The sequence below is a fragment of the Micrasema longulum genome, unplaced genomic scaffold (assembly GCF_059751315.1).
Source record: "Micrasema longulum isolate JH-2025_06_02 unplaced genomic scaffold, ASM5975131v1 h1tg000941l, whole genome shotgun sequence".
NCBI classification, from domain to species: domain Eukaryota; kingdom Metazoa; phylum Arthropoda; class Insecta; order Trichoptera; family Brachycentridae; genus Micrasema; species Micrasema longulum.
Window position 1 is genome coordinate 251,890 of NW_028278132.1, and position 21,304 is coordinate 273,193.

The 21,304-nt window shown below is 39.7% G+C and overlaps 1 protein-coding gene across 1 annotated transcript in view; it reads left to right on the plus strand.

Annotated features, from left to right (window-relative positions):
- Nucleotides 1-21,304, plus strand: part of Nf1 (neurofibromin 1) — a 107,026-nt gene that overhangs the window by 16,235 nt on the left and 69,487 nt on the right. Inside the window, exons 11-24 of the mRNA XM_088232051.1 lie at nucleotides 1,087-1,248; nucleotides 2,113-2,306; nucleotides 2,592-2,775; nucleotides 2,929-3,115; nucleotides 3,974-4,018; nucleotides 4,778-4,877; nucleotides 8,094-8,226; nucleotides 9,554-9,704; nucleotides 10,837-10,909; nucleotides 11,166-11,337; nucleotides 12,422-12,564; nucleotides 13,788-14,003; nucleotides 15,074-15,190; nucleotides 20,928-21,103. Coding sequence (XP_088088177.1) covers nucleotides 1,087-1,248; nucleotides 2,113-2,306; nucleotides 2,592-2,775; nucleotides 2,929-3,115; nucleotides 3,974-4,018; nucleotides 4,778-4,877; nucleotides 8,094-8,226; nucleotides 9,554-9,704; nucleotides 10,837-10,909; nucleotides 11,166-11,337; nucleotides 12,422-12,564; nucleotides 13,788-14,003; nucleotides 15,074-15,190; nucleotides 20,928-21,103 — 2,053 coding nt within the window. The remainder of the gene's footprint in view (nucleotides 1-1,086; nucleotides 1,249-2,112; nucleotides 2,307-2,591; nucleotides 2,776-2,928; nucleotides 3,116-3,973; nucleotides 4,019-4,777; nucleotides 4,878-8,093; nucleotides 8,227-9,553; nucleotides 9,705-10,836; nucleotides 10,910-11,165; nucleotides 11,338-12,421; nucleotides 12,565-13,787; nucleotides 14,004-15,073; nucleotides 15,191-20,927; nucleotides 21,104-21,304) is intronic.

Consider the following 21,304-nt stretch of genomic DNA (forward strand, 5'->3'; position numbering starts at 1 on the left):
GATAATAAATAAATAAATAAATCTGGGGTATAATAAATCTTGACACACCAGTATAATTGAACATAGCTATGCAGAAAGCAGCCAGCCATAGAAAAGTGAAACTGAGATAATAGCACTTTTGCAAAAATAGTGAATAATGAAATCTACACAACGATTGGATTGTTTTTTACTTTGGCATATATGATAAATAATGCATATATTAGGTTTTTTTTAATAATATGTACAAAAAAGATTTAAATTATGTATTTGACCAGTTTTAATGATTTTTAAAGTCTGGCTGACCTCACAACTTAAGATGTGTATTTTTCATAAAACAGCCAGCCCTAGTAAAACTCCGATGTGTGTTGTGTCATTACGTATTGAACATATTATTTTATATTTATATTAGGGTACTTAATTATGGCACTTAACTGGTTAAAATTACAACAAAAAATAACTGTAAAATGGCGGCAATAAATGTCCGTAAAACACAATAAACTCTCTGATGAGTTCTAGGTTTTGTCTATTAGTGCATCTTACCAATAAGTCAGAGACTAACTTCAGGCTCTTGAGCTGTCAAAAACACAAACACAAAAATGGCGGCAATTAATGTCCGTAAAACACAATAAACTCTGATAATTTCTAGGTTTTGTCTATTGGTGCATCTTATCAACAAGTTGGTATAATGATAGAGACTAACTTCAGACTATTGAGCTGTCAAAAAGACAAAAATGGCAGCAATTAATATCCGTAAAATACAATTAACTCTCTGATGAGTTCTAGGTTTTGTCTATTGGTGCATCTTACCAACAAGTTGGTATAATGATAGAGATTAACTTCAGGCTCTTGAGCTGTCAAAAACACAAAAATGGCGGCAATAAATGTCCGAAAACACAATTAACTCTCAGATGATTTCTAGGTTTTGTCTATTGGTGGAAAAAAAAAACTAAATCTGTGTTTTAAATGTACTAAAAAGTACAAAATTCAATGAGACTTTAATATTATACATAAAACGCAAATTGCGGAAACCTAATTTTGGGGTTTCACTCTATAAATGGAAGTGTTTCTGGTTCAACTATCAATTATTACTTTCCGATTGCTTTCCAGGGCTACATTGCGCACACGCCGCTGCGCATGATCACCTCCCTGACCCTCAAGTCCAAGGACGTGCAGGGGAAGATGAACCGCTCCGAAGAGATGCCGGTGTACCGGAACCTGCTCATGTGCCTCGTGAGGCTCATACACGCCGACCCCATGCTCATGCTGAACGTAAGTTTCCTAGCGAAGGTTCGTGCAGTTAGTCGTCTGCGGTGAAAGCATTCCCTCCCAAACCTGAAAACCGGAGGTCTTCCTGTCGGTTTTGCTCATAATAAAAAAACGCACACTACCTATTAGAGTTTTTAATAGCCCTTGATCATGTGTGTGTGTCAGAAAGTTTTCGAAAAAAATATTCAAACAAAAAAAAAATTCTATCATTATTGGTTTACTGGCAGTCACTAACACATTAACATTGGAACGCACTGTGGGTAACTTTTTAATTTTAATTTTAATTTCGTAAACCGCTTTTTTGATTGAATTTAACTCTACTGCTTTCACTGCCCCTTTCACTGTGAGTTGGCAACAATTTTTTTTGAGTCTGTCCAAATTTTTGTATACAAGGACTGGATTCAACTCTCTAGGAAGCTGTTAATATGAACATAATCCAACAGAGATGAAGAACATTTATCAGAAGGGAATATGGAAGTCTAGGCATTTACAGGGCTTATGATCTGTCATTGGCTGGTTTAATTAGCCATTTTATACACTGGGTAACATTCACCATTCTGCCTATGTAAACATCCACATTTCCTAAACTCCTCCATCTGTTGACTTTTGTGAAGTTAATGTTACGCAGTGTGTAAAGTGGCCACTTAAACCAGCCAATGACAGGTCATAAACCCTGTAAATGCCTAGACTTCCATATTTCCCTCTCAAAAATGTTTTCAATTTGAAAAAATCATTTATAGTTTTTACATCTCATACAAATCGTTATCATTATGTGAACATCATGAAAATCTTCATCTAGACTTCTGCATCGGGCCTCCAGTTCCATTCTTCGTAATCTGGTTGTAAGGTTTTCTCTTTTCCTTCCAGAACCAAGGCAAGGCGGGCCACGAGGTTCAGTCTTCCACGCTGGAGCTGATGAACGGGCTCGTGTCTCTGGTACACCAGGGCTCCATGGGGGACGTGTCCCAGGAGGCCATGGAGGCTCTGCTGGCTCTGCACCATCCCAACCGGATCCACATGTGGAATCCCGAGGCGCCTGTCAACACCTTTTGGGACATCAGGTCAGAACACACCTAGAATTTTTTTTATGAATTTCGTGAAATCTTCGCTTCAGATCAGTTTTTTAAGTGCTGCAGCTATAAATTTCCTTATTCTAGGATTCTAATTTAGATCACGCAACCTTTGATAACGCTGTCATCGATCATGGTCCAAAATAATACTATCTTTGATGCTTCGTACTGCAAAAAAATTCATTACGCTAACCTGGCAGGTCATTGAAAAAACCCGCTTATGAAGTTACTCACCTTATCAGCACAGGCTGATCGATTGCTCTTCTCTGCCGACAGCTCGCAGGTCCTGTTCAGCATCAGCCAGAAGCTGATACAGCACCAGATCATGAACTACACCGAGATTCTGCGCTGGGTGCGCGAGATCCTGCGCTGCCGGAACGCATTCCTGCTGCGCCACAAGGACTACGCCAACGTGGGTAGCCAGATAGCCATCTGCAAACAGGCGCACATCAAACTAGAGGTAGGTGGGAGCTGTGTGTCGGATGGAGAACTTCCCGATGAACCGAGTCGTGTAGCGATGGAATAACCTTCGCAGAAAATGATCGGTGCACGTTCAGTTAACAAACAATGTTTTGATCATGTACGTCGTTGAACGTTTCAATTGTGTTTCCAGGTGGTGTTCTTCATGTACCTGTGGTCCATCGACATGGACGCCGTCCTCGTGGCCATGTCCTGCTTTGCCCTGCTGTGCCAGGAGGCCGACATCCGCTGCGGCACGGACGAGGTCACTGTGACCTGCCTCCTGCCCAACTACCACCTGTACCAGGAGATCGCGCAGGCCAGCACCGTCCTCACCACAGGTGAATAAACGATAGAGTTCTGCTGGTTCTAATATTTCCCAAATTCCCTGACTCAGCATCTGAAACTTAGTTATGCTAATCATCTTTACTTTTTAACTGTTCCTTTTAATTTTCCTACTTCACTTTTAACTTACCCCCTTTACAATTTGAGTGTTATTCATTACTTTTATCCTCTTCACATTTTGAATGAAACTCTCTTTTTTTAGCTTTTGCTCTTCCTCTTTTATATTTTACCCCTTCTTGCTTTATATTTTACATTTTGAGTGTTAATCTCTCTTTTATATCTCCTTCTTCACATTCAACTCTATCTCTTATTTTTTTAACTTGTCCTCTTTACATTTTGACTGTTACTCTCTTTTTTAACTCTTGCTCTTCCTCTTAATCTTCACTCTTTCTCTTCACATTTTGAGTGTTAATCTCTCTTTTATCTCTCCTTCTTCACTTTCAACTCTTTCTCTAATTTTTTCAACTTGTCCTCTTCACATTCTGAGTGTTACTCTATTTTTTTTAGCTCTTGCTCTTTATTGTTTACTCTTCCTCTTCACATTTTGAGTGTTAATCTCTCTTTTATCTCTTCTTTTCCACTTTCAACTCTTTCTCTTATTTTTTTAACTTTCCCTCTTTACAATTTGAGCGTTTCTATTTTTTTCAAAACTCTTTCTCTTCCTCTTTACATTTTGAGTGTTACTCTCTTTTTTTATGTCTTCCCTTCGTTTTTTTAACTCTTACCCTTCCCATTATAATTAAACTCTTCTTCTTCACTTTTGATTCTTTCTCTTCATATTTTAACTGCTACCTTCACTTAAAACTATCATTTTTCATGTCCAAGGTTATTAAATTTGATTCTGTCACCTCCAGCCAGCCAGGATGTTTCCCGAATGTGTTTCTATGAAAATGTACACGGTGAGTATAAATTACAACATCAAAATTTCCGAACAAGTCCAAATATATGATGCATAATATATCATCATTTTTGTACTGAAAAGAACCAAGCTACAGTATCATAGTTTAGAGAAAAGTTGGTTTGGGCACAAAGAGCTAATGGAGAAAGACATGGCGTGACCAAATCCAAGAAATACTTGAAGATGGACATGTCGAAAGTTGGAATGATCAGCCCGCATGCACAAGAAGATGTATGAATGTAAAGGGAGTCTGTATGCGGACTGAGTGATCTAGCGTTCTATCCTCTCTGGTCTGTACAGGGAAATGCCACGATGGAGTTGTTGTTGACACGCACATGTTGAGGAACATTGGGCATCTACCATTTTGCAGGAATTAGCAAGCAGCCTGTTAGCCACATGTGCGGCAGTAAATGCCTACAATCTTGGATATTTATTTTATTTATTTGTTTAGTTTTTTATGGTGTACTTTTTAGTATAAACAATTGTAATTTTTTCTATTCTGCTCAATGTTTATTTTTGCAAATTTATTAAAATAATTTAAAGTTGCTAGAACTCCACTCGTCCATGCGCTTAATAGCTGCAAGAAGATTGATAATTTAGCTTCAATATGTAAATGTTACCAACTGTCAAATACCAATATTTCGTAAATGGGGTCTAGAATTCCGATTGTTCATGTGCTCAGTAGCTGCAAGACTGGTTATAATCTAAGTCTAAAACTCTAATATTGTTAGTGTTAATGTTATTGTATACATTTGTGTAGGCCGCGCGGCTTTGCAGAAGAGGATTATGGCGCTGTTGAGGCAGATAGAGCACTGTGTCAATGGTGTCCAACCGGCTTGGGAGGAGACATTTAGGAATTGGTGAGAAATGTTTCCCCTTTTCTCTTGTTTGTGAGCGTTACCAAATGGTTTTTAATAATTAAAAAGCTAAGTTAATAATTATGAAAGCAATTGCCTATGAATGCTCCGCTTTTCAGATCTTAATCCCCCATTTTTGCATGTATAGTGTGGGCCTTAAATGCATACCTAGTTTCAATCACCAAAAAATTAATAATTGTAGAACTTTCAAATGTTTTATTTACTTTTTCAGAAACTACAATAAATGGAAATTTTAATAATATTCATGTTTTAAAAAATTATATTGTCCAAGTGAGTTCCACCAACTTGTTCACATTGTTTAAGGCGAATTCGCAAATTCTCAAAAAACACGTCGAAAAGTTGCCCGTGGTATGGCGTTAATTTCCCGTACAATGTTTTGTTTTACTGATTTATTGTTGTTGGATTGTCTTCATACTCATGATTTTAAGTATCCCTCCAAAAAATAATCACACGGGCTGAGATCCGGGCTCTGTGGGGGCCACTCGATGTCTCCTCCTCAGGAAATGAGTTTCCCGGGGAACGTTTCCTTCGAACGGTCAAAGATAGGTATCGTTCGGTTTCAACTCTCGCATCAGTTAAGTTTTATAGGCTTTTAGATGTAAACCGTGGCGTAAAATTCTTCGTAAAGTGGTCCTCTTGTTGTTTAAGGCTTGACTTCTCTCGCGAGTTTATTGTTGCGGATTTTCCCTTACTGATTTACTAACACGCTGAATAACTTCTGCTATCCTCGCCGACTTCGGGTGGCCCTCGTCCATTATTCTTACTGTTGAGCCGGTTGTCTTAAACATTTTCATCAATTCCCGAATAGACCTTGCGCTCGGTGCTTGACTAATGTCTCGTAAACCGAAGTGAGTCCGGTACATTCGTCTCGAAATTGTTTACGTAATATTCGCGAACACAAAACGCGCGCTGCTTTCCCGTGAATGGCTCCATGGCGATTAAAAAATCCACGAAATAGCGCATCTAACGCTACCCCTCGCACTGCGCCCGCCCTACGTATTAACAAAAAAAATAACGAAACAAATTGCAAACACAGTTAAGGCCCACCCTGTATATTATGTACATGCACTACACAGCACCGGCACAGCAAGTGAAGGGTTAAATAAATATTTAATGTCAACCATGGACATTATGCTGGACTCATTCGTCTTTAGAATCGTATGCGACTTCCGTAATTCGACGAGTGACAGCATTCTTGAACCACCCATACGAATGCAGTCGATCGAAAACCAATCGACTTTATCTCGAGTGCCCCAAAGCACTCGACATTGACACTCGAATGCGACATCATAACTTCAGCTGTCAAACTTCCTCTTGTAAAACGATCGGCATTTATGTTTGAATGACGAGTATGTATTTTTGTTGTATTTAACTTAAAATTTACAATTATGATGATAAATTAAATCATTCGGGAATTTATAAATTAAATTGTTTAAATTGCCCAAATTTCTATATTTTTTAAATTTATTTTTTTTAATTTAATTTTACAATACGCCCAAGGGGCATTTACAAAAAATATACAGGTAAGTACAAACATAGTGCGTAAAAATTTAAAAGATAATCAATGCTTTTTTGTATACATTTAGAAACAATAAGAAGCATACTGCCATGCAAAATAAAAAGTGAAACTTTACATAGTAAAAAAGAAAAAAAAAATATATGGATATAATAACAGTAATTGAATTAAAAAGCAAATTTGTAAATAACTTGTAAAGAATTCAAACAAAAAATAAATACATTTTCGTATACTTATAAGTATAAAAAAAAATGGCATCAACAAATTATTGTTAAAAACAAATAATGAAAATTAGTTAACAGTAAGTATATATGTGAAAATAATATAATATACGGTACACAAAAATATTTGATAAATCAATATCAGAAAGAGATAAGATAATAATAATACACATCAAAAACAGAGAAAGAATTGTATGAAAAAGAAAGTTTCATTACGACATTAATAATTTGTTTCAAACAGTGCATTTAAGAACGTTTTAAAATTGATAATTGTCGTATTATATTGGAAAAACTTCACGTAAATTTAAAGTTAGAATCAAAGAACATATAAGATGTCTAAGTAATAATATTTTTTCAGAATTTGCAAATCATCTTATATCCGAAAACCATGAATTTAATCAAGAAACGGGTGTAGAAATTTTGCATGTCAATAAAAATGGTTTTCGTTTAGATAATTTAGAACGATTAGAAATTAGTAAAGCCATTAATCAAAAACTTCAAATAATAAATAATCAATTAAATTTAACTTCGAGTCCTCTTTTAAAACTATTCCCGTTATGATTTATTTTATCTTCTTTTTCTCTCTTTCTTTCAATTCTCTGTCTCTTTCATACAATATTTTATTATATAAATAGCAACGCGTGTAATTATAAGTTAGTTAAATTCCTTACGATGAGGTAGTAACTTCGAAACCGGTCGAAGTGTAATTTAAAAAAAATAAATTAAGTGGTTTATACAAATTTGTAAACAAATAAGTGTAAAATGTCATACCACAAAGTGAAAAATGTTTTTGATAACAATAATATAAAATTTACAACACTGATTGATATTATAATGATGACGTATCAACAAATGTGCAACTAATACAACTGTACTTATTTTTAATCCATTATCAAATTAAGTTTCACTAGAAACATGATTTTAAAATTATTTTAATGCTCGTCGTATTTGAGATATACTCGTATATTATACACTATGTTTTTGAAATCCATTAAATGAATATGAAATATTTCTAATAACACGTAGATGTGTGTTATGTCAAAGGCAAATAATAATTATAAATGCCGCAGTGTCTCAGTAAAACATTTTCTTATATTTTTTCATAATATTTCATACACAAAATATTTAACGGAAGATGTCTGACAAGAAACAATATAAGTTTACGTGTGGCAGGAAAGCCATAGGCCATAGATAAATACGGATTTGTTAGTGTTGCCACTTTCTCATTCGTCTTTGTAATTGTAATGTAAATTGTCAGAGGTTTTTCAAGAATAGCATTATGACAAAGCAATCGAGATGCCCGATCGACTATTGTCGAGTGGGTGACAAAATGTCACATCTTTCCAGCGTAAGGCTGCATGTCGGGAATCGAACCCGAGACCTCCGTGTTTTAGGCAAACCAGCCGACTATTACACCACGAGGCGGACTGATAATAAATAGTGATTTGAAACCTTTTTCAGGGACTCCATGTGCAAGTCTCTGCAGTCGTACCCCAAGGCTGGGAAGGGGGCCGAGGAGTGCCCCCTGGAGGCCCTCCCTCGCACTACCAGCAAGCGCCGGGCCTCGCACCAGAGCAGCGAGCACGACCTCGAGGTCAGTACTACATCAATCATCTTTTAAATATACCTATCTGAGCATTGAGTGAGAGAATTGTCAATTGACTTCCATCCTTACAACACTTGACGGATCAACAAACTTCACAATCATTATTTTCTCAAGTTAATTTATATTTATTTATTGAACTTTTTGTACATAATGTTATTTGTACATTGGCGGGCCAATTATCAAATGGAGAATTCTTCCAACCAACCAATAAAATAATAGTTTTATTTTTATAATACAAGTTACCGAACATATTCAATAGAAAATAAAGGCATTTATTTATAAAATTACCTTGAATCAAAACTATTACTTTGTTTTCTTCTTCAATCAGACATTAACTCTTTTAACCGATGGTGTAAAGTCAATAAATTAGAACTAAATATTAAAAAATGCAAAATAATGTCATTTCATAGAACAAAACAACCAATTTTCTTCGAGTACCTATTAGAAAACTCCAAAATTGATGTAGTTAAGTCCATCAGAGATTTAGGAGTTGTTTTGGACCATAAACTGACATACAACGAGCATATAGATAATACAATAAATAAATCACTGAAATTACTTGGCTTCATTAACAGAATATCCTCTGATTTTACTAATGTCCGTACAATCAAAACTCTTTATTGCTCGACTGTTCGCCCTCTTCTAGAATATGCCTCCTAGAATAGTGGTCTGGTCTCCATTCTATGTCAATCGCATAAATCACATTGAATCAGTCCAACATCGCTCGCTTCGAAAAATAGCGTGGATGCGCGCACTAGAGAGAGATAATTATTCTTATGCTGAAATAGAGTCCATGTTAAATATTTCTAGTCTACTAAAACGTAGAACTAATATTGACTCCATATATATGTTCGGCCTACTAAATGGTATAATCGATGTTCTATCATTACTGGGACAAGTAAAATTCAATATTCCGACTCGTAGATTGAGAAACAACGGAGTACTGTTCATCGATCAGCATATAACAAACTATGGCCTTAATTCTCCAATGACCCGTCTTTGTCGTATTGTTAACTCGAGACAAGATCTGGACTTTTTTGGTTTAAGTTTACAACGATTTAAACGAGCACTAAATAAATAGTCCAGATCTTGTCTCGATGTCCCTTATGTTTGTCAATGCTTCTTTTCTTTTTTTTAATGTTTTAAACTATTCTTTTATTGTAATATTTAAACCTTATAAATTGTATACATGGACAATGTCCGTTAATAAATAAATAAATAAAACAAAAGTGGGAAAACATAAAATTTAGGAACGTAAAAATAAGGTTTTACTGTATTTCTTTAAACAAACCGCGTGTATGATGTTTGTGTACAGGACCAAATCAACGAGTGGGCCAACATGACTTCGTTCCTGTGTGCCCTCGGCGGAGTCTGCCTGCAGAGGAAGGGCACACCGCCTCCCAGGACCGCCCCCCCCTCTTCCCTCGGCTGCCTCACCATATCCAGCGCCTCCTCACTTCACGGAGGTAAAAACCCATTCATTATTTATTTGATTTTAAACTAGGAGATGCGGTGAGAAGCGTGAAGTATAATCTTCGATAGCCGAGAGAGTGCAGAATTTTCAACATGGAACTTCCCATACGTAAGGTTATGTACTTTGGATTTGTACCGTGTCACAGTCGTAGCTTGTTAACTTTAAATCTGTGTTACCAATACATTTACAAAAAGTTAACATAAATAATGAGCATAGTAGTAAATTTGTCAATTGTTCATATCAAGAAGTAAGCAATAAAAAAAACTAAATGAATAAAGAGCTGTTTCAACATTATGGTTAACAAAATAAGATTGTACATGGATTGTCTTATTCGTCCAAATCAATATTGAATCAACTGCTCCACAAGTGTATAGCTTATGTTAGGTTTTTGTTATTTCCATTGTGCGTTTTGTAATATAAATAAAATAGATGCACATATATATCAGAGGCGGTTCCTTAGTATGTGCATAAGTGCAGTGCACTGCCAAGTGAAAATTTGTGTAAATAAATTAGTCATTTTATTGATAGTAAAAATATGTTTAAAGTAGGTAGAAAGAAACAGGGATTCGTTGCAATATTATAAAACGAGACAGACAATGCTTCGTACCGATGAATTGTGCGTTAGAGGGAGAAGATAATATACATATTCCGGGCATTGCCGACGCATGCGCAGATTTGAAGTTCGTTTGAAATGTCACTTTGAACATGCGTAATGACATGATATTGGTACAAATTTAGTTAACAATAACGTGCGTATTATGTTGGGCGCATTTAGCGTTTCTAGTTCCGATGCGCGGGCTGTCATACTAGTGCTCGTTTATCACGTCAGACCTGTCATATTATTATAATATTATTGAACTTAATAATATACAAGTTGACAACATGTAAAAAAATGCACTGCCCCTGTTTTCGGTCAGGAGCCGCCAGTGATATTTATCTAGTTTTTAAAACTGTCTGAATATTTTGTTAATTTATCTCTGTTTATTAAGTTAGTCTTCTTTGTTTGCTGCCCGTATAAAAAAAACTGCCCGTATAAAAATCCCATAAACTGAAATCCAGTTCTTTATCGTGACACTCTCCACTGGAGTACTACACCGTTCGATTTATTTTGTTGTTATTTTCAGGTCTGGTTGACACCAGAAAGTGCAGCGTTCTTCCAAACAGTTCCCAAGACGTCCAGTACTGTCCCGTGACACAGTAAGTGAATGTTCTATTCAATATGCTGCCATTTGACATAAAAACACGTTAAATAAAATTATGTTTTTATTACGAAAGTGGTTAGAAGTCGGAAGGAACGTTTCTTTACTGATTTATTATTTATGGAAAACACCGGTCTTTGTGGTCTTCAGAATAAATATATTATTCATATTTAAAGCATCAAACTTGGCCCTACATTTAAATACTTGTAGAGATTTGGATAACGTTTGCTAACGCGGTGTCTCGTGTCCCCCAGGTTCGTAGGGCAGCTGCTGCGATTGCTGGTCTGCGTGAACGAGAAGTTCGGTCCTCAGATCCAGAAGCACGTGAAGGAGCTGATAGGCCACGAGATGTCGTCCGCCCTGTACCCCATACTGTTCGACCAGCTCAGGGCCATCATAGATAAATTCTTCGATTCTCAACAGCAGGTAAAAACATAACACGCAATTCGACACTATAGCTGAATTACGACTTGTCAAATTACGAGGTACGAATTGTGTTAAGAAAATAACGGGATTTTTTTAATTTCGCGAGTTTAGAGAGTCCGATTTTTAATTTTATTCAAAAATTATGTTCGTATACATGCCCCTGAAATATGTTTAAATTTTCAGCTGTATTTATTGCTTACTTTGTCTGTGGTAGCCGCTAAAGTTAGACGTGTTCGGTGTGCTCGGCGATTTTTGTCTTGGCGATCCAGAATTGCCTCCACTGGGACGTTTGAGTCTTAGTTTTGACGTCATATCCGTAAACCCATGTTTCGTCACCTTTTATAACACATTTCAGTAATTCTGCATCGTCGTTGACTTCATTTAGTGACAACTGAGTAACTTCCATTCGCCGTTTTTGTCCAAAATTTAACAATTTTGGAACAAATTTTGCTGTCACGCGTTTCATACTCAAAACATTCAGAAAAAATTCATGGCATGAACCAATTGATATTCCAACATCACCAGCGACTTCTCTGATTGTGATTCGGGGATCGTTCATAACCATTTCATTGACTTAATCCACGTTTTCATTGGTTGTTGATGTGCTGGGGCGTTCGGACCGTTCGTCATCTTCAACGTCTTCACGGCCATCTTGGAAACGCTTGTACCACTCGTAAACTCTTGTTTTACTCATAGCAGACTCACCATAGGCTTTTGTTGACATTTCATACACTTTATTTATTTTTTTACACAAAATTTGATACAAATTCTTTGATCCATTATCCATAACAAATGAAAATCGCCGAGCTCATAAAAACTCGTCTAACCTTAGCGGCTGCCACAGACAAAGTAAACAATGAATACAGCTAAAAGTTTTAGCAAATTGACAATCGAATCCGCAAAATTTAAAAATTCCAGTTATTTTCTGAACGCACCTCGTCTATCCTCAAAATATGTTCCTTTTGTATAACTTTATTACTTTCTGGATATACCTTGTACATTGTCAATCACAAATTAGTTCCGTGTAAGCATTCTTATCACTGTTTCTTCCCGATGATGGAAAATACATAAATATTTTTTTCAGGTGATGTTGACTGAAGTAAACACCCAGTTTGTCGAGCACACCATCTTTATCATGAAGAGTATTCTGGACAACAATAAAAACGAGCAGCCCGCGGAGCACCTCAGTGTCACCTCCATCGAAGGACTGATGCTGGCCATCGTCAGGTACACTTGTATTTATTAGTAGGAATTGATTGTGACAAATTCAGGATAATGAAGCCCAGCAATAGTTACCTGAAGATCTCTGATTTGTGGGACAGTAGTTATTAAAGTGTCGTTAATTGAGTATGATGATGGAATGAGGTTTGGCGAACGGAAAAAAGACATGTGAAAACATTTGTTTACATTAAAAAAAAACAACTGGTTGGATTCGCACCACTCAAAAAGTATATCGATGTTCCCTTAAAGGTGAATTATGTCGTTTGTGTAATTTATTTCTCTAAATAGCTTCGGATCATCAGCATATAGCAAGAACTCTACATTAGAAAATTGTGTGGGTAAATCGTTAGTAAATAGTACAAAGAGAAATGGACCAAGAGGAGAATCTTGTGGTACCCCTGATCTAGCTGAAAATTTATAAGAGCGATAGCCATTTAGATTTATAGCAATTCACCTCTTTCTAAGATAACTAAGATAAGCCAGCTTAAGATGGTCCCACAAATTCCCAGTGCTTATAATTTGGCTGCAAGTATAGTATGGTTTACTTTATCAAAGGCTTTAGAGAAGTCCGTATAAATTGCATCGACTTGAGATTATGATTTAAAGGCTTGTATTATATAATGCTCATATAAAAGAAGGTTTGTAGTGGTCGACCGTCCCGCTACAAAACCATGCTGTTCTGGCACTACTATATGCTTAAGCTAGATGAGATTTTATTTAGCACAATACTCTCAAACAGCTTGGGTAAGGTTGAGAGTATACATATTGGTCTTTAATTGGTTACGTCACTGGCATCATTGGATTTGTGTGTTAGGGAAAATACTTGTTAAAGGGAATTTACTCTTAGGTCAGCATTTGATTCAGGCAGAGGAAAACTTATCGAAATCCGGCGCAGCACAAACATGAGACAGGAGATTGTGCCTTTGCCGTTGCCGGCCCCTCTGCCTGGAACCGATTGCCTTCAAACTTACGAATCATCGACAGTCCCGGTCAGTTCAGATCCCAACTAAAATCTCACTTCTTGAGTTTATCGTATCCTCAATTTCAAATCAGAAACTATAATATGTAACTTAAGCTTAGTTAGAATGTAAGTTTACGTATACAATTGTAAAGCTCCCTTGAGGTGATTGACAAAAATGGTGCTATAGATTATTCTTGCCCAGGGACGCCAGAAGTTTCTGATCGAGTCCCGCAGGAGTATCGCTAATTCCTCCTTTATCCGTTTCCAGATATGTTCGTCACCTGGACATGACCGTGCTGTCGGTGCACATCAAGACCAAGCTCTGCCAGGTGGTGGAGGCCATGATGAGGAGGAGGGACGACCTGGCCTTCCGCCAGGAGATGAAGTTCCGCAACAAGCTGGTCGAGTACCTCACCGACTGGGTGCTCGGCACCAGCCACCAGATAGCGCCACCCGTGTGCGGAGATGTGACGGCCATCACCAGGTCATAACCAAATCTGTATTTATTCAATGTCACTAAATAATTGTACATTACACCGAATTTTCTATGCATACCGGTTTCGAAACGTACCCGGCTCTTCGTCAGGACACCATGCTTAGATATGTATTTATTACATGTGAGAAACGTGAGCTTATATAGTAGCTGTCCATAATTTTCCTATCTGTCAGCAATTTGACATCCGTGCTAGGTAATCCGTATTATGTTATTTACATACAGAAAGTACACCTTCTGCACTGTCCTTAAGATGACAGCAGGTCAAATGACAGTAGGCATTGGTTTCCGGGTGAGTCCCATTCTTATTCTTATCCTTAGTGGTGGGGGTCAGTGCCATGCAAGCTCCTGACGTCACTGCAACCTGTGAAGATCTATTGTTATAGGTCCCCGTGAATAGTTCTCGCCCTCCAAGCCCAGGTCTCTAAAGAGCCTGGCTACTGTGTGGAAGGCGAGAATTTACATTTTGCCAAATCTCCCCCTCCAAGCCCAGACCCGTAAAGTATCGGGCTATTAGGTAAGGGGCGAGCTCTTTAATATCCTCGGGTTTAACCAGTGGTCCCCCGAGGATTAGGCTCCTTTTATGATGTAAAGAATCACATTCACATAGAACACATATAGGTGTTTCCTCATCTGCACTCAAGACCTACATCTAGAAGTTTGGGAAAGGTTAATTCTAGCGCGGTGTTTGTACAATTTGCAGTGCCCTGGGCGAGCTCTAGTGATAACCCTCACTTGATTTTGGCTGAGCTTTATTAAGTCAAAAGTACCCTTTTTTCAGTTTCTTCGCATGGTGCTGACCAGGTACTTTTTGCCAGAGCATTACACTCTGCTTCCTGGCCCATGACCTAAGCTCGTTACGAGGAGCACATTTAAGCAACCCACTTTAGGGTTCAGGGTCTATTGGGCCTGTGTCAGCTCCCAGCCTTGCCAGTTCATCAGCTGCCTCGTTACCGTCGATGTTTGAGTGTCCGGGTACCCAAATTAATGTCACTGTTACGCGGGTGAGTCCCATACCTCTAATACAAATTTAAAGTAAAAATGATCATGTTTGTTTGTAGGGAGTTGGATCAGGCGTGTATGGAGGCTGTCGCCTCTCTGCTGCGAGGTCTTCCTCTGCAACCCGAGGAATCCGACAGGGGCGATCTGATGGAAGCCAAGAGCCAACTCTTCTTGAAGTAAGTGCAGCTATGTCCAAATTTTATTTCACATTTTGTCCCCCTGAGTTGTAACAACTAACAATAATAATTATATATTTGTTAAATTATTATATTAAAACAATAGGGTATTATGTAGTGCCGTTCGTCATCCAGAACATATTTTATATATGTGAGAGACAACATTTCGATTCTTGTCTGTAGTGGTCTAAATTAGCTTCCATTCTCCTTATATTGTCAACACTGGGATGACATCATCTATATGCTCTGTGATTGGTCGTTTGTTTTGTCACCGGCAGTTGGCATCATGCACAATTTTTTGGCAATTGACATAGAAATTCTTTCTATGTGGTCACGAATTATCTCGCGCTAAGTTTTTTGTGATACATTAAGTGCTAGAGATAACTCAACTGTTTATTTAAAAGCTTCCGTTGTTTAAAGAAAACTATATGATATAATTGACTAGGAGTGTTGCGTTTATTCACTGTTTTTTCGTGTAATTTCGTATTAGTGACGCGCATTGTTTTGTGGACGCCATCTTGTTTACCGGTTTTTATTTTTTAAAAACAACGTGCGTCGTTGCGCTTCAAATATTATTTACATATCTTTATCATCACATAACCCTCGCGCGCCGTAATGTCATCTGTGGAACCGCCGACTCTGGCGAAAACTACCAAAAAACACCGAAGTGAGAACACGGACTCAAGTACACGCAAGCGTCGTTTTGAGACCACGGATTCTGATTCGAGTTCGGATGGCTCGCGACGCGTAAAAAGTAGGAGACACAGGAAAAAGTCTCCAAATAAAATGCTCAAAAAGCTGACGCGCCAGTTAAGCGATCTCCAGAAGTTCGTTTTTAAGCGAGATGCCGGCGGCGTATCTGGCGCAGTTGACAGTGAATTTGAGGGTTTCGAAGACGAAGAGTCTCCCTTAGGCCCGGTGGAGACTCCAAATGTGTCAGGGCCTAGTGTCAGTGCCTGCAGCACATCCACGGCTCCGGTATTTCATGTACCGGACCCCGCAGTGGCACTAAAGGAACCACTAATAGGAGCACCGACCGATGCCATGTTAAAGACAGTGGAACGCCTACAGAATTTCGACACCCCCGGTTGGTGTAATGTCCGTCACGCCAAGGTGCTGAAGGAGTATGCTGCTGACCCGGGATTCAAAGAGTTGGAGGTAAACTGTGAGGTTATCACACCTGCATGTGTCCAACTCACAGGTATGGAGAGGGCTTTTGCTGCCATCTCCCACGGTGACTCATCTGTTCAATGAGGACAAACTTGTCACCCAGTTGCAGAGACTGGGTGGGGCAAGCAAAGTCTTTAGGGCTCAGTTTCCGCAGACCCCCAGGGTTAGGGAAACAGTGTCAAGGCCAAAGAGCGGAGCACAAATAGTCAAACAAACTCAATGTGCTCCTGCGGGAAATCTGGGTCCCACCCAATTTCCGTTTCAGTACCGGCGGGCAGACCCCGGTCACCATTCTGGCCTTTCCTCCTCTGCCAGCAGAGGACGGAAATTTCGGAGGCAGACGGGGCGTGGGCAGACCTCGCACCGTCGCCCCCAAAACAATTGACAACTAGCCCGGGCGATTTCAGGGAGGGCAATTGCAAGGTTCTTTAGAACAATGGCGTACCGCAAATGCCCCCGACTTCGCCCTAAAAATTCTCAATGGCTATCGGATACCATTTTGGATAAAACCACCGAATCTCTTGGCGTGGGGCAGAGTCTCAACGGATCGCAGCATGACGCTGCTCTACCGGGTACAACACCCGGTAGAGCGGCGTCATGCTGCGATCAGGTACGAAGGTCGTCTGCGGACGATTCCGAGTTCCGACGCCGAACTTAAGCTTGGTCAGAGGCGGGACGCCATCGCGCCGGGACATTTAACCACGCAGCGCGGTGCTCGTCCCACCTCGTCAGGCTTCGACGGAGGCCCCCGCGGACGGGGGCCGCCTGATAGATGTCACATTGTTTAGAGAGCCTTTCGACTCGCGGAACTCACATCACGTATCACCGCCCGATTTGCCTAGGCGGGATACGGCCTTAGAGGCGTTTAGGCCTAATCCTGTGAATGGTAGCATCGCACCACCGGCCGGTCGACCGAGTGCGTGAACCAAATGTCCATAACTGCCGTTCCTCTCGTACTGAGCAGTATTACTATCGCAATGATCGGTCATCAGTAGGGTAAAACTAACCTGTCTCACGACGGTCTAAACCCAGCTCACGTTCCCTTTTGATGGGTGAACAATCCAACGCTTGGCGAATTCTTCTTCGCAATGATAGGAAGAGCCGACATCGAAGGATCAAAAAGCGGCGTCGCTATGAACGCTTGGCCGCCACAAGCCAGTTATCCCTGTGGTAACTTTTCTGGCACCTCTCGCTAAAAACTCTTTATACGAAAGGATCGATAGGCCGTGCTTTTGCAGTCTCTATGCATACTGAACATCGTGATCAAACCAGCTTTTGCCCTTTTGCTCGACGCGAGATTTCCGGCCTCGCTGAGCTGGTCTTAGGACACCTGCGTTATTCTTTGACAGATGTACCGCCCCAGTCAAACTCCCCGCCTGGCAGTGTCCTCAGAACGGATCACGCGGGGAAACGCGGCGACGCGACGGTACGAACGGAGGCTGAAAAACCGCACACCGCCCGCGGCCGACGCGACCTAAACTGGTGGATGACCAATGTGAATACCCATTCCCTTATTCATTTCCCGAAAGCATGCCACTTCATTGCGACAGACGCAGCAGACAGCGGATGGGGAGCGCAGGTAGACGACACTCCACTATCAGGTTGCTGGACACCGCAACAAACCAAATGGCACAGCAACCTCAAAGAAATGTTTGCTATTCTCCAGGCATTAAAGTATCAGAGCCAGTTTGAGCAATTCTACTGGTCTCATTCAATCGGACAACAGGACGGTACTGGCATATCTACGCAACGAAGGAGGTACGAAATCAGCAAACCTTCTTCAGTTGACATATCAGATTCTGGCACTAGTGGATGCTCTCAATATAAGGATGGAAGTGTATTATCTCCCGGGGCGATACAACGGACTCGCCGATCATCTTTCACGAGGGACCTTGTTACCCGAATGGCACCTTCTACCTTCAGCGACCGACCGAATATTCCGCTTGTGGGGCAGACCCATGGTGGACCTATTTGCATCCGAGACAGCTCACGTGGTAAACAGTTATGTTTCCATAAACCCCACCGACACAACAGCCCTATTCCACAATGCTTTCAGCAGAATTTGGCGCTTCCCACTGGCATGGGTGTTTCCACCACCTTGCTTGATACCGAGAGTCCTGGAACATCTACACAAGTGTGTCGGTATTTACCTATTGGTAATACCAAGATGGCCCAAAGTGTTCTGGTTGCCAGATCTCCAGTCGAGAGCCCTAGCCCCAGCTTTGCGAATAACAAACCTAGACGACAACCTAGTGGATATGTCAACAGGTCTTCACCCTCCTCAGATCCAAAAACTAGAGATGGAAGTATGGATGATTGGGGCTGGGGAGGAGCGATAAATGGGTGGTCAGAACGTGAAAAGGCCCTTCTCAATGCTGGGTGGCGATCGTCCACAGTAACTGCCTACAAATCAGCATGGAAACGGTGGGGCCAATGGTGTGTTAAACATAATGTTAATAGGATTGACCCGTCAGGTTCGCAGCTAGCAAGATTTTTAGCACACTTGAAACTTAAAGAAGGCTTGTCTCCTAGTACCATTGCTCTTCATAAGTCGGCCATTTCAACTTTAACTAACCCAGAGTGTAAATCGAGGCTTAGTAATCACACGGTAGTTAAACAAGTAATGAAGGGTATAGTCAATACTACTATAGGGAAAAAAGTATTACCTATCTGGGACCCGAGACAGGTTAGTAACTGGTTAAAAGAAAACCTTCCAGAAACAGTTACTCTGTTTGATGCCTCTCGAAGATGCGCTGTCATACTTTTACTCGCATCTGGGAGAAGAGTGCACGACCTTACTCTGTTACGATGCACACCAGACAGCTTGTGGACAATGGGGACCATGTTATTCTTTGGCCAGCTTTTGGATCTTAAACTGACTGTGCAACTCGCCAGCAGTCCGGGTGGAAACTTAATGCGTCCTCAGAACAAGGTACGGATCCGGTATATTGGCTTCGAGAAGTATGCGCTTTATCTAGAGTAAGAAGACAAGAATTAAATTCCATACCAGACTTATTTATCTCAACCACGGGCTTACCAAAACCTGCCACAAGAACAATAATTGGAGGATGGGTAAAAACAGTCCTAAGAAGTGCTGGCATTGATGAATCAGCAGGGAGTACAAGGTCAGCAGTAGCATCGCTCAGCTGGTTAGAAAATTGCCCAATGGAAAAAAAAAAAAAAAAAATATTAAAAAAATAAATAAATAAAAATAAATCCTGGAAAGAGGAAATTGGAAGAGCGAGAACACATTCGCAAAACACTACAGAAGGGAAGTAATGGAAGGTGGCAGCTCCTCTACATTGCCATCCCTCACAAATCTGTTTGAACCTATACTTGACTAATTAACAACCTCTCACAATTGACATCAGTTTTGTCACCAAGGCGATAACAACCACTTCTTACATATATAAAATATGTTCTGGATGACGAACGGCACTACATAATACTAAAGTTTTACCTACCATTAAAACTCTTATTATGTTGCCTTCGTCATCCAGAACATATTTAATTACTGCTTGGTGAGATTAGAATTGACAAAAAATTGTGCATGATGCCAACTGCCGGTGACAAAACAAACGACCAATCACAGAGCATATAGATGATGTCATCCCAGTGTTGACAATATAAGGAGAATGGAAGCTAATTTAGACCACTACAGACAAGAATCGAAATGTTGTCTCTCACATATATAAAATATGTTCTGGATGACGAAGGCAACATAATAAGAGTTTTAATGGTAGGTAAAACTTTAGTATTATTGCAAGGGAGGAATATCGGATTTAACCTACTCTACAAATAAAAGATGTTTTAAAGATTCTCCTAGTGTTTATATAAACCCTCATAATTAATATTTTCATTCATATTTCGTTTGGAAAATAAGGTCTTTCGAAAACGATCGTTTCGTAAGTTGGTAATAAATTTTGTCACAGAAGTTCACGAGTAATGCATTCATTTTAATGTTGGTAATGCCACAGGCCTCAGATAGAAATATAAGGAGAGTTGTCTATGCATATTATCTTAAGCCCCCCCCTTACCCACTCCACACTCCAGTTCCAGGCACTGGCAGATGAAAGGGAAAACGGATTACATCTTACATCTCGAATTTCTTTTATTATTTTATGGTTTTCAACCTCTTCTAAATATTAGTTTATTATATGATAATTCAATTTATCATGAAAATTATAAATCACAACTTGTAGCGTTTGATAAGTGACAGGATGCCGTAAATGTAAACAAACGACACATAGAAAAAGGAAGCTATCTACAATACTATAAAATCCATAGACACTGATGAAAAAAAATCCGATGACGTCACAAAACATCCTAAGACATCATTCTTGATGACGTCATGAATTGTTTGTTTTTGGTACCATTTGTTTCACAAAAATCCACAAATAAAATAATACTTAGAAAAAAATATCATTAGTTCTCATCTATTTCAAGCCCAAAAACAATGGTAGGACAGTTGCAGTTTGATTTATTTTATTATTCATAGAAAAGATATTTCGCACTCTCTAAAGATGAGAATCCTCGCACCATGAATATACCTCCGTTTCTTGTCCAGGTACTTCACTCTGTTCATGAACCTGCTGAACGACTGCAACGAGGCGGAGTGCTCCGGCATGGAGGAGCCGGGGAGGCAGCGCGCGGGCAAGCCCAGCACCCTGAGGAACGCCACCATCCAGGCCATGTCCAACCTGCTCAGCGCCAACATCGACTCGGGCCTCATGCACAGCATAGGTCTGTACCGGAAGCCGTGTCCCACTGCATTAATATTATTCAGACTCTGTAGCCCAGTCGGTTGGACAACCGAGACAAATGGTCAATTACACTGACCCCTACTTTGAATTCAGTTTGAGACAACAGTTTAAATATTTTTTTATTCACCATTTTGGGCAAACGCGGTGGCGCGCGGCTCGGCGTCTTTTCGCAGATCTAATG